The sequence below is a fragment of the Hirundo rustica genome, chromosome 8 (genome assembly GCF_015227805.2).
Source record: "Hirundo rustica isolate bHirRus1 chromosome 8, bHirRus1.pri.v3, whole genome shotgun sequence".
Lineage (NCBI taxonomy): Eukaryota > Metazoa > Chordata > Aves > Passeriformes > Hirundinidae > Hirundo > Hirundo rustica.
In genome coordinates, this window is record NC_053457.1 from 20,311,507 (window position 1) to 20,326,997 (window position 15,491).

General features: G+C 36.8%; 1 protein-coding gene across 11 annotated transcripts in view; it reads right to left on the reverse strand.

Annotated features, from left to right (window-relative positions):
* Window positions 1-15,491, reverse strand: part of EXOC6 (exocyst complex component 6) — an 89,433-nt gene that overhangs the window by 52,700 nt on the left and 21,242 nt on the right. For all 11 annotated transcript variants that reach the window (XM_040070594.2, XM_040070599.2, XM_040070597.2 and 8 more), the window contains exons 3-10: window positions 14,329-14,376; window positions 14,123-14,213; window positions 13,179-13,224; window positions 5,807-6,011; window positions 4,582-4,737; window positions 3,851-3,919; window positions 427-510; window positions 287-333 (exon numbers count right to left, since the gene is read on the reverse strand). In XM_040070594.2, the coding sequence (XP_039926528.1) occupies window positions 287-333; window positions 427-510; window positions 3,851-3,919; window positions 4,582-4,737; window positions 5,807-6,011; window positions 13,179-13,224; window positions 14,123-14,213; window positions 14,329-14,376 (746 nt within the window). The remainder of the gene's footprint in view (window positions 1-286; window positions 334-426; window positions 511-3,850; window positions 3,920-4,581; window positions 4,738-5,806; window positions 6,012-13,178; window positions 13,225-14,122; window positions 14,214-14,328; window positions 14,377-15,491) is intronic.

Below are 15,491 nucleotides of genomic sequence, written 5' to 3' on the forward strand. Positions count from 1 at the left end.
CAGTGACACTTCGGTAGGTTTGGTGCTGCGCTTCACCCAGAATGAAGTAAAAACGTGAAAAGTTTGTTTCATGCCATCTGGAGCCCAGGCTGTTGGAGGGTCATGTAGGGCACCGTGGTGGGAAGATCTGGATGCTCTTTCCGGCTCAGATCCAGCAATAACCACCCACATGATTTGTGCAGAAACTGAATCTTGCAGAAGAAAGTTCTTGGACAATGGACGAATGCAGGTTGAATTAACAATCAACACAGTAAAATGGAAATAAATTTTCATTTAGAAAACTTACCCTACAATTTGACTGAAGTATCTTCTATAGCCTTCTACTGTTTCATGCTTTCAATGAAAAAGAAAACAAGTTTAGGAACAAAAATACCACTAAGCATTAGCTTCAACTCAAATCAATGCAAAACTGAAAGTACTGATTACCATGCTTGACTGTGGTTGCAGAACTAATCTTGCTTGTTTCCTCCTTTGTTTTCTGTAGTAATTTTCAAATATTTCTCCATCACCCTAAAAAAAGACATAAGTAGTCAAAAAAAAGTCTCTGTGTGAAAAAGGCCCTTCTTAATTTAAAGGCAGAATTCTCTTAAACTAGGAACATATTTTGCATTTATTCCACATGTTAGCCTCCAGTTGACGCCAGCAAAGTTTTGCATGCACGAAATACGCAGAACTTACCTTCTTCTGTAGAGCCAGTACTGCAAATAGAAATCCTGCTCACATGCCTACATTTTGCCAAGCAACATTATGCATTTTAAATGGTATGTCCATTTTTAAACTACAACTTCAGAGTATATTAACATTCATAAACAAGGCATATTGTATGTATAATCGTAACTCATTGTCTCCTAAAACATTTCTCTAGGTTATTCAAGAGAGTAACTGGATTATAAAGTTGTTACAAAGATGCTTCTGTGAATATATGACACATCTGAACACTGCCTGCATTAGCTTTGCTGAGGAAAGACACACATGAGATTTATTGAATATTTACTTATTCTCTTTGGATTTACAATGAGTGTGGATTTGGATTTTTTTCCTATCACGATCATCAAAAATACAATACCTATTGTGCCTAAAGATTGTATTTTGAGGAATTCAAGTGACATCCTACTCATCTCATTAAGATGACCATTCAGTAGAAACCATCTGTCCATTTGAAATCAGTGCTACATTGACTCACCTATCTACCAAACCACATGCAATTTGTATGCAAGCAGAATAAAGCAGCTTAGCATTTTTAAGGCTTGTTTTTACTTCATGAGCCTATTATTAGGCCACTGCTATTCAGAATTCCATTACTTGGTGTTCAAAAAAATCTCCAAAACAAATTATTACAGATATTTTATCCTACTAATCCAGCATTACTTACCTAACTCCTTTATAAAATATAAATTTAGTTAATAATGAATATTTAGTTAATAATGACTATTTAGAAATATTGTTAGAAATACTGTTAAAGTCATATTTGGAAATACTGTTAACCTAAGAAAGCCGAAAAGTAAAAGAGAGACTTTGCTTAAAAACAAAAAAAAATTCACTTGAAACCAAGATGTAATTTGGTTTCACATAAATTTATACTATAAATTTACTAACTCTGTTGCAGCACAACTTTATACAGTACGGTTCTATTCATACAAACACATAATGATCACAGATACCAATCATTCATCTCCAGCCCTAATATTCAGTGCAGTTTTCCGATTGTTGACTTCTAACTCCAGCATCAAATCTGTACCCAGTCCTGACAAAAGCCTCTCAAGTGAAAAGGACTAGCTGTTCTTCTCAAATCCACACCACAAGTGGAGATGTCAAACATCTTAGGATTATTTATAGATCACGCTATACTATGCAGTCATAATTAACAATTCAGGCAGAACAACTGTTTGAACCAGATGTGCTGAAGCAATCAGCAGAAAACACCAACAACCCTGATGGTTCACTCACTGAATCAGCAAAGCCTAGGCAAGATAAAATATAACAAAGCAATGCATTTGTTTTGCCCAGCTTTCAAAATTACAATTTTTTCTAGCACCAGAAACAATAAATCAGTTAAAAATTTTAGGAATATTGCTAATATATCAAGTCCTATTTGATACCATAGACGCACTTGTTTCACACTGATACGGTGTTTTACTAAAATGTAACATTACATGCCAAAAGGGCAGGGGTATCCTCTCCAGAATTTATATATACAATATCTCACATAATACACAGGCTAAAAGAAGATATTTATGCATATTTCTCGTCCATTTCTCGTCTAAAGAAAGGTTACTGGTCCATAAATACAGTCCATGTTTGGTATGTACGTATCTCGCCATCACCAGGTTGGAATCACAAGCTGTGTAAAACTCTGAAGTATATCAAAATCGTGCTTTTTTCTTCAAATGAAGAAGCAGAGTAAAAAACTTCTATCCTGTGTGAAATCAGAATATTTTCTACAATTTTGTAGCAGAGACGGAATTTGTTAAGAACGTAACACTTGCTGCAAGATCCTTACTAGAGAAATGTAAAGTCATCTGGTATCAACTGCCCTTCTTTGCAATCATCAAGGTCTCTAAACTCAAAAGAGATGGTTTGCAACACAAGGTAAATGAGAAGGACTCCCAAAAGCAGCTAATGCACAACTCTTGATAACGCTATCATGGTTTATTAAGGAAATTATGCTGGCCGGCAATACAGAAGTCTATGATATCAGGGAGCACTCCAAGTTATTTTGTGTCTCCAGTAAATTTGAAATCTGGAAAACTTTTTGTGTAAACCCTAAGGTGCAACTTCAGGATCCTTGTCAAAGCGGAAAACATAACTGTGTATTACTTTTAACTGCCATCTAGCAATTTTACTTCCTGTTCCTTCAATATACTAAAGAAAGAATTAGCAGCTGTTGTCAAGTGGTATGCTTGATTTTACACACTTTTTTAAAGTGTTATTTCACACCATTCTCTGTTAAAAGAAGCAGTCCACCCTTTCAATGGTTCTGGCAGCCTGTCTTTCCATCCCTCCCAACTTTTCAGTGAGATGAACAATTAATGCTGGTTTTCTTTACTTTTTTTCTTAAAAAGAGTTACAGTGAAATTATATTTTAAACAGTATTTCAATATGCAAGCCTTCATGTAACACAGCTGCAAGGATTCTATAATAAGAAGATAACCCAGCCTGAATGCTTGAAGGCAGGTGCAGCTGAGGAGCTGTAGGATTGCTAATCCTAGTCTTACAAGCACATCATCTATGTGTCACTGATCCTTAGTTCTGGAAATAATCTGACTTCAAAAGCAACTGAGACATAGGAAAGATAATAAAACAACAAATAATTTGATACCATGTTTCCCCCAAAAAAGTTTTCATCCTCGTAAACTTGTGCACTGAATCTGTTCTACAGAAGCTAAAATAGGGTGTTGTGCCCCTGTCACTGAATCCAATCTAATCTGCCTGGGCACACCCTATCAGAATCTACAGGCTTTGCTTCCTACTTTTCGCCACTACTCAGATTTCTACAAGATCCAGACTGAATATTCCTATGTTTTGTCACATTCATCCAAATACCTGGGTAACATGGAACACTTGTGGGAACTGTGAAAGTGTGGATACCACTATTTAGGCAAACATACATATCTTACTTAAAAACACCTAGGTATTACATGCCTTGTGGAGTGTCCTTTATGATGCATACCAAAGAACTCATGGGCTCATGCCCTGAGTACCCATACCCATTTCAGCTGGTTCATCCAGAACTATTAACACTACAAGCAATGCAGGCCTGTTTGGGAACTATTAGGAGTGTGAACAATGTGAAAATGAATATGGGACTTCAAAAATTTAAATCTCTTTTTGAGGTCACCTTAATACATACCAAGACTGAGTAGATGTGCAAACACCTATAGACTGGAGAAAAGTCAACAAGATCTTGGGCAGTTAAAACCTAAAGAAGGAAAGGAAAAAGAAGAGTATATAAAACACAATAAGCATATAATCTGCAAAATGGGATATATTACCAATGGAACTTGTCTACATAATAAGGACTCAAAAATGGATGGTTTCTATTGGACAACAATAAAACAATTGCTCCAATCTCTCCTCCTTTTCCATTAGTCATAAATTTTATTTGTGTTACAATACCACACTCCTTTCTCTGTGTTTCCAGAGCATCAGATTTAAAGATCTAAATACTCACTGTTTTATTCAATTTAGGAATACTGTGTATTTGACAGATGAAAGAGGTCTTACCTAAGCTGAGGTCCTCAACACCAAAATGGAGAATTTAGCAGCACCAGACTATTCTAGTGGGCCACATAACACTAACACTGGGCAGGTAATGTACGACATAAGTTGCAATTGAATTCCAGAATAACTGCGAGTCCTGTCCAACCAAATGTCCTCAAACACAATGCTAAAGCTAGCATTAATACAACTAGTATTTTAGCACTAATTTTTCATCCTGAAATGCTGATCTAGACTGGTACACCTCAAAGGTGTTCTGTGTATTTCTCCAACTAACGTTAACCATCTAAAGACAGTGTGTTTTGTTCAATAAACCCACAAAATTCACTTTAAATAAGATGAACTGATTCAGTACAAAGTTACCTCTTCTTCATGCTCATCTTCATCTTCAAATGTTCGCTTCAATGTGATTTCATTCTTGGATTCCAAAATCCTGTTTCTACCTAAAGGCGTATTCCGACCATAGTTCACATTATGCTGCTTCTGAAGAGCAGTACTAAAGGTTTTCTGCTGCTGTGCCTGTTTTAAGAGTAGAAGGCATGCAATTCAAATTCCATCACTGATGAGTATATGCTAGGATACGAAAAACAGGTGGTGCAATTGAATACACACCAGTATAAACTGCAAGGTGCACGCACACCCTCAGCCTACACCAGTGATTTTGCCTTTAATCAGTTTGGGACGATAAATTAATTCAATAATGAATCCTGGATAACTTTTCCCTAACCCCCAGAATAAAATTTTAAAGGCAGAAAAATTTTAAAAAAGCAGTATGTAATTTTCCTGATCATAACTTGCAGAGAATCAATATTTAAACGAAGTACAGGTATCTGAGCTCCCAAATACTTTTTTGCTGTCTTCAGTTAAGTCTAAGTCAGCAGTCAGCTGCAGAAGTCAAAGGCACTGTATTACCCTTACCATTCAAGGCAGCACAGCATAACCTTGCAATTAAGTTTCATTTATAAAAATCAATGCTGCATTTTACAAGAACCTTAGATGACAAAATGGCAACCCAACCTGAATTCTGTCAATGAGAAGCCAAATGTAAACGGCATTTGCTCTCTGAATAAATTTTCAAAGCATTAACTGCTTTAAACCTTGCCTAGTAGTGGCGCTCTGAAGTGGCAGATTATTGTGCGATGGAGCAGGCAAGGCCTCCAGCTGTCTCAGTCTCCTTCTGGCTCTGCAGGACCTTAGTCTCCTGCAGGAGTAGCATTTTGGAGAGAACTAGGCAGTTATCTCAACACCTCTTCTGTCTAATTCATCCTGGCCAGCTGGGCAGATAGGCTGCTCGTTGTTTTGGAGCAGTAGCTGCTGAGATACAGACTATCTAGGAGCTGACTAGTCAAAGCACTTCATAATTTCTTGAAACCTGAGATATACGGCATCTCTCCTTCCTTTCTCAAGGAAGAAATACTTATTTCCAGGAAAAAAACCACACAACATGTCTGCATTTCACAGCTCTCCATCTTTACTCAGAGGTCTGCGGGATGACTGTAATCTTTGAACAAACCTTCTGGGATAATTTGACACTAATAAAACTGAAATTTTCAGTAAACAACAGGACCATTCTGTTCAGCTGGCTTACCTGTTTCATGGCAGTTTCCCCAATTCTGTCAGAATGCTTTCGAATACTCTCTAAGAAGTCCTTCAGATCTGACATGGATATTTCTTTTATTTCTTCACGCAGTTTTGGAAGATTTTCTATCATTATCTGGCAAAAGCGGTATTGGCTAACTCTAGGAAGATACAGATTTTCTAGCTGCTCCATTGTTTTCAAAGCAGAATAGTATCTACAAAGAGATTAAAATAAAACTATGAAGCTTCTTATAAAAAATTGGTAACATAATTTATCATATATATATATCAATTTTATACACAGAATCAATATGCATCTAATTAATTTAGTCTATTCTTAGAAAAATTAACAATCAAAAGGTCATCCATATAATGTTTTAGTTTGAAAAAAAACCCAGTGAACTGTCAGATTGACTCAACGAAGTCAAAACTTCAAGTAGACTTCTATAGTATTAACTGTTCAGATCAATAGTCCCAGTACCACATGGAGCATCTTGCAGAATGGAGACATTGAAGTCATGACCATTATCTTCCCTTCTAGATGGAACTGATTAGGGTTCTTCTTCTGAAACAGAAACTGCCAATCACCCAACGCTTCAGTGTATGCACCAAACGATGAAAAGAATCTTGCAATAGTATGCCTGCAGCTATCTGCCTTCTTCAGGTATATGTGAACACATACACACGTCTATGCCAACCCTCCTTCTACAATCCTTGGTGGGAAAAGACACAGATACACCTATCCTGACCAATGCTTTTTTCCAGCACTATATCATACTTTGCTGTAAACCACAAACCTATTAACTATTCTGACAAAATACAGTCTATCCCACCCAGAAAACAACTACATTGAATTAACAAAGTACCATAATCAACAAATCTGTGATCTCAACCACAGTTTAAAGAGAGGCACAGGAACCAGGCTAAACATGAGTAGGACAACAGTCAACTGCAGATGTGACAATAATTTCCCTTTATGTAGTATTCTTACCAGCTACTCAGCCCTGAAGGGAGTTGGGAAAATTAATTTAGTTTGTCTGATTAGAACAGAATAAGGTAAAGCGATTCCTTCTGCCTTGGTCTTAAATGGGAAAAGTACAAACACTCATCGATCAGATGGAATTAACTTGTTGCTAGTTCCAACCCTTTCTTTCCACAAATATTGAGTAATAGCCTTAACCCGTATTCAGCTTTTCTTCCATAATTTTAATTCCTTTATCTTACTTAAAGTTCAACGTCATCTATTTTGAAAAATTACCAAATTATTTTGAGGGAAAAAGCTGTATAGGAGGAAAATACCTTCAAATAAGAAAACCTAGAAAAGTGTCCTTTACAGTTCTTTAGTTTCTGGACATTACTTTGTAAATATAGTGAGTAAACACTTTCAAAAAATGTAATTCAAGTTTCTGGTTTCTTTCAGTAGACAAACAATAACAACACTAGACACTACTACAATAACAACACTAACACTAGAGCCACGACTTTTTGTTCAATTCTGAAATTAAGACAGTGTTTTGAATCTTCTTAATCAAGACATTTCTAAGTTAACAACTCAGCATAGCTGGAGGATGGGAAAAATCTTCTCTTTTATTCCAGAACAGAGCTGCTTTCAGAAGACTGCAAATAAAGAGGTTTCAAGTGTAAATTAGGAGCTTTTGTTTGTTATATGCTTGGTTTATATAAAATATACATAAGGTGGCGGGAATGTTGCACATAAGAAAAGGTCTGGGGGGGTATATGTGTGGGGGTTTTGTTTTCCTAAATAGAAAATGCCCAAGAGTGCCACATGGTGAGACTTCTGGGGAATAAAACCATAATAGCATCAAAATCGTATAAAAGGTTTTTATTTAAATTATACAGATCAGCTTATCAGAACACTGTTAGTTCATCTGGAAGGTTTTTGACTGCTGGCTCTAAGATCAGAATCAACATAATCCATTCTAAATCCATTCTAGAGTCCCTTACTAATTATACATATATGGAGCTCAGGACCTTGCCCTTTTAACATCTGTTCTGATAAAACACTGAAGTCTTATTAATTTGAAGGTCATGTGCAGGTCAGGATTTAAACCAGAAAGTTTTGCATATCCTTTCATAGAATTCATGTATTTAGATTTTAAAACTTTCCACAGATTTAACTCAGTGCTGAAGGTTTTGACAATATCATTAGTTCCCATCACGTATTATCAATCATATAAGACGAAGACTGCCCATTTGACTACAAATGAGTTAAAGAATTATCTTCAAAGTTATTTTTTCATATAAATATAGCACTCTTCTGCTTATTCTTCTGAGCTTATCTTATCAGAATATATTCCTTGGTGCAAAATTTGTAATTTTTTCACACTGAAGACACAACTTTGAAACACCAATATGGGTCATATGATAAGACTTTGCAGAACTGATCCATTTCAGCACCAGAACAAGAAAACTGCACAATGGATTTACTAAAATCTCCAAACTGTAAAAATGGAACCTTCTAATACCAGTAAGAACCAGGAAAGAAAAAAACAACACACAACATAAAAGTAAATTAAAAAACCCTCACAACCAAGAAACAGCCACCACCCCCCCCAAAGATTAATATTAATGTTTTGCATCATCTTATTCTTCGCAAAATTCCGCAGGCACAGAATAGTCGCGTCTGTATAGAATATGAAACATCAACACACAAAACCCCCAACATTAAAAGAAAATGACCATTACTTTAGTGTACATGAAGTATTCCTTTATGCTTTAAATGACAAAGAGAACTTCAAAAAAATTATCAGCAGAGAGTTGTTTGGAGGCAGTAAAGAGAAACACCATAACTTACTAAAAAAGCACCATCAAGTTAAACGACAGAAGTAAAGAAATTACACAGATCAGAAGCAAGATGAACTCAGACTGGATTTTACTGAGAATAATTTATTTCCACACAAGCATATTAAGTAAAAAGCCCCATGCAGTTACATTCCAAAATTCCCTGCTGAATAAAAATGAGAGACAAAATCCTCATTTTATTTTAATTAAGGAAACAAACCTAGTTTACAAAGAAAAAATAGCAGTACTCTCCAACTATAGTGCTTCCCTTAGAGGAAATACTGTATATTCTTGCTTACTACATTTCCACTGAGTAAATACCTAAAACTTTGCTATCAAACACATTTAAGGGAGTTCCTTGGGATTTTTCAATAATGCTACAGAAAAACCATATTTGGAGATACCCTGAAGATGACATGTTGAAATCGCAATTTAAATCCTTCTACCACAACTATTTATTTTGTTTTTAAATATAGTTGCCTTACCAACTTTAAACTTAAGTTTTAAACTTTCCCAGCATAAAAATTTTGTCAGTTGCCCAAAGGACCATGAACTGAGACAGAGGCACTACTAACTCTGAAACTTCTGTAAAGCAAATCAAAGGCACAAAAGTATTTCTGAAAATCAGATTAAAGAGATGCTGTGTGGGAAAAAAACAAGATATGTGGGTTTTGTCAATAATGATGTGGCAGGAAAATTTTTTTAGAAAGTGAAATTATCAAACTAATAATGCCTCGAGAATGGTGACAAAGAAAGCAGCTGACATTTCAGTATCAAATAACCATCAAATAAATTCTGATGGGGTTTTTTGCCACATCCACGGTACCTCTGGGAAGTATTGATTTGCTGCTGGTAAAATCCAGTGCTTCATTCTGACACTACTCCAAAACAATGCAGAAAAACAAAATCAAATTACCATGGTTTCAGCTGTTCTGATATCTTCCATACCAACATGGGTAGAACCAAATTATATAAATTATGAATTTTTCATATTTGCATCCTTTAAATCTTAAGGTTTTATCTGGATGCTTGGAAGGTTTATGCAGAGAACAGATGCGGGACTCTCTCAGTGAGTTTTAGTAACCTAAATAACTCATCAACTCTGCCGTTCCCACAGTTTAGAAATAAGCCTATAACAAGGTCAAAAAACAAATCCAAGTCTTTCAGGGCAAAACCCTCACTCTGAAACACTATACTTGTTCTTCAGTCCCTCTCACAGAAGATTTGAGAAGATTCAGCAACAACCTTGGCAGGCTGACTTATTGACTTGTATGATGGGTTTGGGTTTTCTGCAATATTTACTGTCCAGAAAGACTTGCCAAAACCACGGTTCTAACCATTCCCAATTAGGCTGCAATCACTTGAAGCAGCTGGGACCTGCCTCCCAAGATACATATCAAAATCCAAACACCAAGGCCATGGTAACAGAGCTGTGTGAAATGTGTGATGACCTTATCTCTGACTTAAAATTCAAACTCGAATTGTGTAAGTGCATAGCCCCCACTAGGTGGCTGGGAGAGCAGCAAAGAAACCACACCTCTCCTTTGCGCTTCCTCAGTTAAGACTTTAAACCCTCTGTAGCTCTTTCCAGCCAACTGTGTCTGTTCAGAGCAGATTCTGCAGTTACTTCCTCTCACTACTACAGTTCTTGTCAACTTGTGTTATCCATGGCTCAGGAGACAGATAAATAGGATACAGAGCCTTTCACCTTTAGGTCATCAGTTCAAATGTTACCCATGCTGGTAAAGGACCAAAAGTTGCTAACAACAGACGGCTTTTTGGACTTCTCTGTAAACCTCCATTCCACCTGCACAAACCAGTAAGTATTCCAGATTCAAAATCCTGCGTTGTCTTAAAAGAGGTGTGCTACGGAAAAAGAAAATGAAATTCCAATCTTTTTCCTGCAACAACTATCCTCCAAACACATATAATATCCATACTTTTGTTTTCCCTTCCTTTAAATATTAGAATTGAGAGTCTTACTCATGGTGCAAGACTGTAACACAATGGAATAACGAAACTGTGTTCTAAAAGGCCACAAGCAGAGAAAGTCAAGATGGGTTTTTATAAAAAAAAAAGAGCAGTGAAAGCTTTGCTGCATTAACAAACCTCAATGAAGGTTTATGAGAAATTATCTTTGCCTAAAATAAACATTCCTCATTGCTTTGTTATGCCTCAGACTGTGACTGCTACTCTCTCTGACTCTTCCACGAAAAAGCTTCAGAGCAAAACTTAGGAAGATCGATTTTGAAATCCCTTGTATGTGCACACATCAGCTGTCAGGTCTTTGCACTGATACTATGGATGTTCTTGATGTTGCTCAATCTTTTAGTAGTGACAAAAGCCAGAATACATGCACTCTGCTGAGCCACAAGGAAATTACCAGCTGAATTACTTGCAAGTTCCAGGGGATAGCCACCTGTCAGCTGTATTATAGGGAATTGTAAAGTCACAGGCAAAATAGTAACTGTAGCATAGCTAATGAAAGAGTTATCTGAGCTGCAGCAGTAGCCTGCAGCAGAGTCTAAGCCTTCTGCAGTCCAGGTGATTTCAAGGCATGGTACATCAAAGCTATGGCATCTCCCCTCTCCTTTAGATCTCTTTATATGGTATGACAATAACGTGTCCAAACCCCTCAATTCAGGAGTCCTTTGACTTTCAAGACTTCCTGTCTGGCAACAACTTCCATGGGAAAATTATCAGATAGAAGTCTTTAAGATTTGAAGAGTACTGATGGTTTCTAGGAAGGCACATCATCCATCAGTGGACTCTACAAAAGCACTAACAAATACAGAGTCAAAATGTTAAAAACCATCAGCAATTTTATCTCACCTAAATGACCTTTTACATGATGACATTAGGAGCTACAACTTCCCCTGCAATTCTAACACCAGGATGCTGCTTGCCTTGCCTGATAGAGCAAGGGTAGGGCAGAATGCAGGCATTGAACCCAGTGTTTTCAGTACTTTCAGGACACTAAATGTAGCATTGTCCACAGAAGACTTTGTAGAGGGAAGTGGTGTCATTCAGACAGCACATTCTTCAGTCTGATCTTTGACTGGAGTAGCAAGTGGACTGTTCATATCTTTCTGCAGAGCTGCTCCAAGAACACTGCAACACGCCGCTGCTACTACTATGGGCCAGCCTCTCTAAGCAGATGTTGAACCAGTGTCCTGTTCAGAGGTAACACTGTATAGCAGTCAAGCTGATGAGATCTACCACACTGGTTCACATACAAGTTTTTAACTGCCACAGCTGTTAAGGTCATTCTTAAAGCTTTTGTATTTTTGCAGAAGACCTCTCAGAGAGCAAATACGCATAGATATCGTGTAGCACATATACCACTGCAAAGATGTATCAGATTTGCTGCAGTGTTCACACATCTGATGAGTACAGTTAATCTGAAGCATTTTGGACATGTCTGCACACAGGCTCTAGAGCTGACTGCTCACACAGTGGCTGTTGTTGAGTTTTCAGATGTCCAAGAGTATGGTGGGAGCTGTTGGCTACTCAGAAACCGAAATCCAGACAAACGGCCCAAAAGTAAATCTGTATTACATAGCAGCCCTGCAGACAACTGTCTGTGCACAGCTAGTTCCAAATGGAAACAGTCCTGTCCAGACAGACTTGTCAGCAGGAGCTCCCTGAAGCGGTGCCAAGTGCACAAAGAGGCACTGCCAGCGACCAGGAACCCAGAAAGGGCAGGCACAGAGCATCGGTGTGACTGAGGCGCTGTGAAAAGCAGGCAGGGATCGCGGTGGCAGTGACTGTATGGAAATCATGAAGAAGAAAATAGCAGCAGTGCAATTGCTGGGGTGGGTGTGAGAGGTGCAGGCAGCAGCCCCAGTGGAACAGGATGCAGCTAAACAGAGGACAGGGGCAGCCAAGCTGCCATGGAGGGAGGGAGAACTGGGGATACTGGGACTGCAGCAGCAGTGAGTGGCTCCCTGAGAAAATGAAAAGTGGAGACAAAATAGGAAGGAGCAACTGGCCAGGTACCAGTTATAAACTATTACCTAGATTATAGTTTTAATTCTTTTCAACAAGTCAGTTTGTCACAGAGAGAAAAAACAGAAACAACACATTATCTGCACCTCATTCTCGTAGTCCCATTTACACAAAAAGCACAGAGAAACCAGATAGGTCTAAAGAAAGATATAAGGAGTAAAATGTCCTTTCCTCTGGTATTATGTATTTAATTTAAATACATCATGATATATTAATCAGCTATTAATGTACTCTAAAAGACCTTTAGTCCTTAAGGCTCTTATTTTTCTTGCTTCTTAAACTGCTTTAAGTAATAAAAAACAGTAAACTTTATTTCACATTTTATAATCATTATTTCACTACATATCATAGTCATTTAAGTAAGCGTTATTTTTCATGGCAATCACTAAGGTCCTAGAAGTTCTTTAATGCAACATTTTCAAATATTCTTGAAATACAGACCAGAATTAGGAAACAAAGACTACACATATACCAAGCCTCATACTAAGAACACTTATTTGTCTACATAAGTGTTTGCTATTCTGTCGACTTATGAATGCTACGTTTTTTCTCGTAGAAATAAGTTTACTCACCTTTTAACACTCATCTGTTCTTTTAGCTTGCTGTACATTTCCAGCACTGCATAAAAGCAAACAGATTAACTTCTGAGTCTTACTGTGGCTTTAGTTAATAAAAGAGCAAAATATCTACTGTAAAGGACAAAATTAGAAATAAAAAAGGATGTGCTATATTTACCTTATTTAATTCCTACTGTAGCATAAATGTCATAAACCTAGCAAAAAAAAAATTCTAGAATGCAGCTAGCAAAAAGATAACTGAACTCTTAACAGCTTTTCAATTAAAAAGAATTAAGATTAAGAAAACAGTCAACACTATACATATCAAGCATATTCATTCACTTAGTACACGCACAGCCTGATCTGCATTACCAGTCCATGGCCCATCTCCATAAAAAAGCAACAGTACCACCTACTGTACTCCAAACACGTCAACAAGACTTCACAAAGAAAACTTTTCAAATCTACTTAACACCAATATGACAAACAGGATAAAACCCTTATGGAGCTGTGTGCAATCCTACAATATCCTCCTCCTGAAACAACCTTCAGAGCCCTTTTGTTTTATTTCAAAACACCTGACACAGAGAAAAAAGTACAATCTTGAAAGAGCATCATTAGTATTTTCCCCAGTATTCAAACACTAAAACCTACCCTCTCAAGCAACAAATTAATTGTTTACCATATTAAAAATATTACTTCATTCAGAGCGGTATGTGGCTACAATGTTTACATTCAATTGTCTCACTGCCTTCTGACATCATCACAATTGCACTGTGTCAAATATTGCAAAAGACATGGAACCTACATGTTGAGGTATTTTAAAAATGTATTAATTTTTTTTTGTTAAATTGGATGTTACAGGACCAGAACTTAGTAAAAAACAGAACACTTTTCCTTTTGGCTATTGTAACTTACTTTATTTAATTTGCCATCATATTTAGCTATAAGTCACTCACCTGGAAGACACAACTGTAGTTTTTCCACAACGGTTGTAATATTCCGCTGTTGAACCCTACATCGGATGATTTCCTCTGTTTGGGCTATCACCTTAAAGGTTTTTTTTAAAAAAAAAAAGGGAAGAAAATCACACTTAAATTATGCAAATAAATTTATTTTGCCACAAATATTCATAATATCCACATAGGAAGCACCATTTTCTCACCTCTTTCCCAGCATCCTGAAGCCTTCGGTTGGTATCAGTAACTTGGACCTTAAAAATAATTTCACCTTTGTTAGACAAATATGCATATATTGCCCTGATGTGACTGCTCACCCTTGTAATCAGATCATGCTTCCTGAGAAACTTAGAACAAAGAAATGCAAATTCAAATTAACTCTACAGCTTGAACTTGAACTTTTGATCGCAAAGGGCTTTTGTTAAATTCAATTACTTATGACAGTTCTTTCTAACAGATTCTGTGGCAAACTTCTCAAATTTACTTGGGATTTTTGAACTTTCCTTGTTTCTGTAGGTCTGTCAAACAATTCAAATCATTGACCCAATTGACCACTGGTCCCTTTTTGATAACCTCAATGAGCTCTATGGGCCATTCATTGTCTGTAAGAAATGGTGATTGCATTTTATGGTAATTAAACATTCATACTTTGCTGAATGCAAACACTGGGTGGTTGATTAACATCAAACGTGGAAATCTCCAAACCACAGCAACATTTTAATGCTGCAGGTGCAGGCAAAGCTCAACCTCAGATTTTCCCACATAGTAAGTGACTCATTAGGTCATCATAATAAGGAAGCACATTCTAGTTTATTAAAAATCTCATTAATTTCTGAACAAAGATGCTCAATGACCTCATTGATGCTGTATTTGGTCTCTTGTTATCTGAATATCCTTTATATAATGGTCTTCTAATCATAACCTCTGATGAACTATGCTCATTCTGTCTGGTGTGCATATTTTGCTCTCAAAAGTGTAAGGAGAGCTAAAAGGGACGGATCTCATAATTCGCTATTCTGCCTTCTGATCTGCAAGGAATTCTTGGTTCTCATCTCTCATGAAAACTACTAACATCACCTACTCCTCTGCTCATTACATAGTAAAGAACAGGGGTATTTTTCCACGTATAATTGTGGTATTTCTAGTTTTCTAATAAGGACTTTCAATTCTTCTAAGGTCTGACATATAAATGGATGATTAGGAAAAGACCTATTTAAGAAACACTGTGTTTATCATTTGTTGGCCTTCCCCTTCTGAGAAAGCCTTTTTAAAAAGGCAAAATAATTTAGTACCATTTTCTGAAAACATACATTAAAAAAATCAGAATGAGACCTAATAAAATATTCAGCTTTGTAAATATAAATCACTG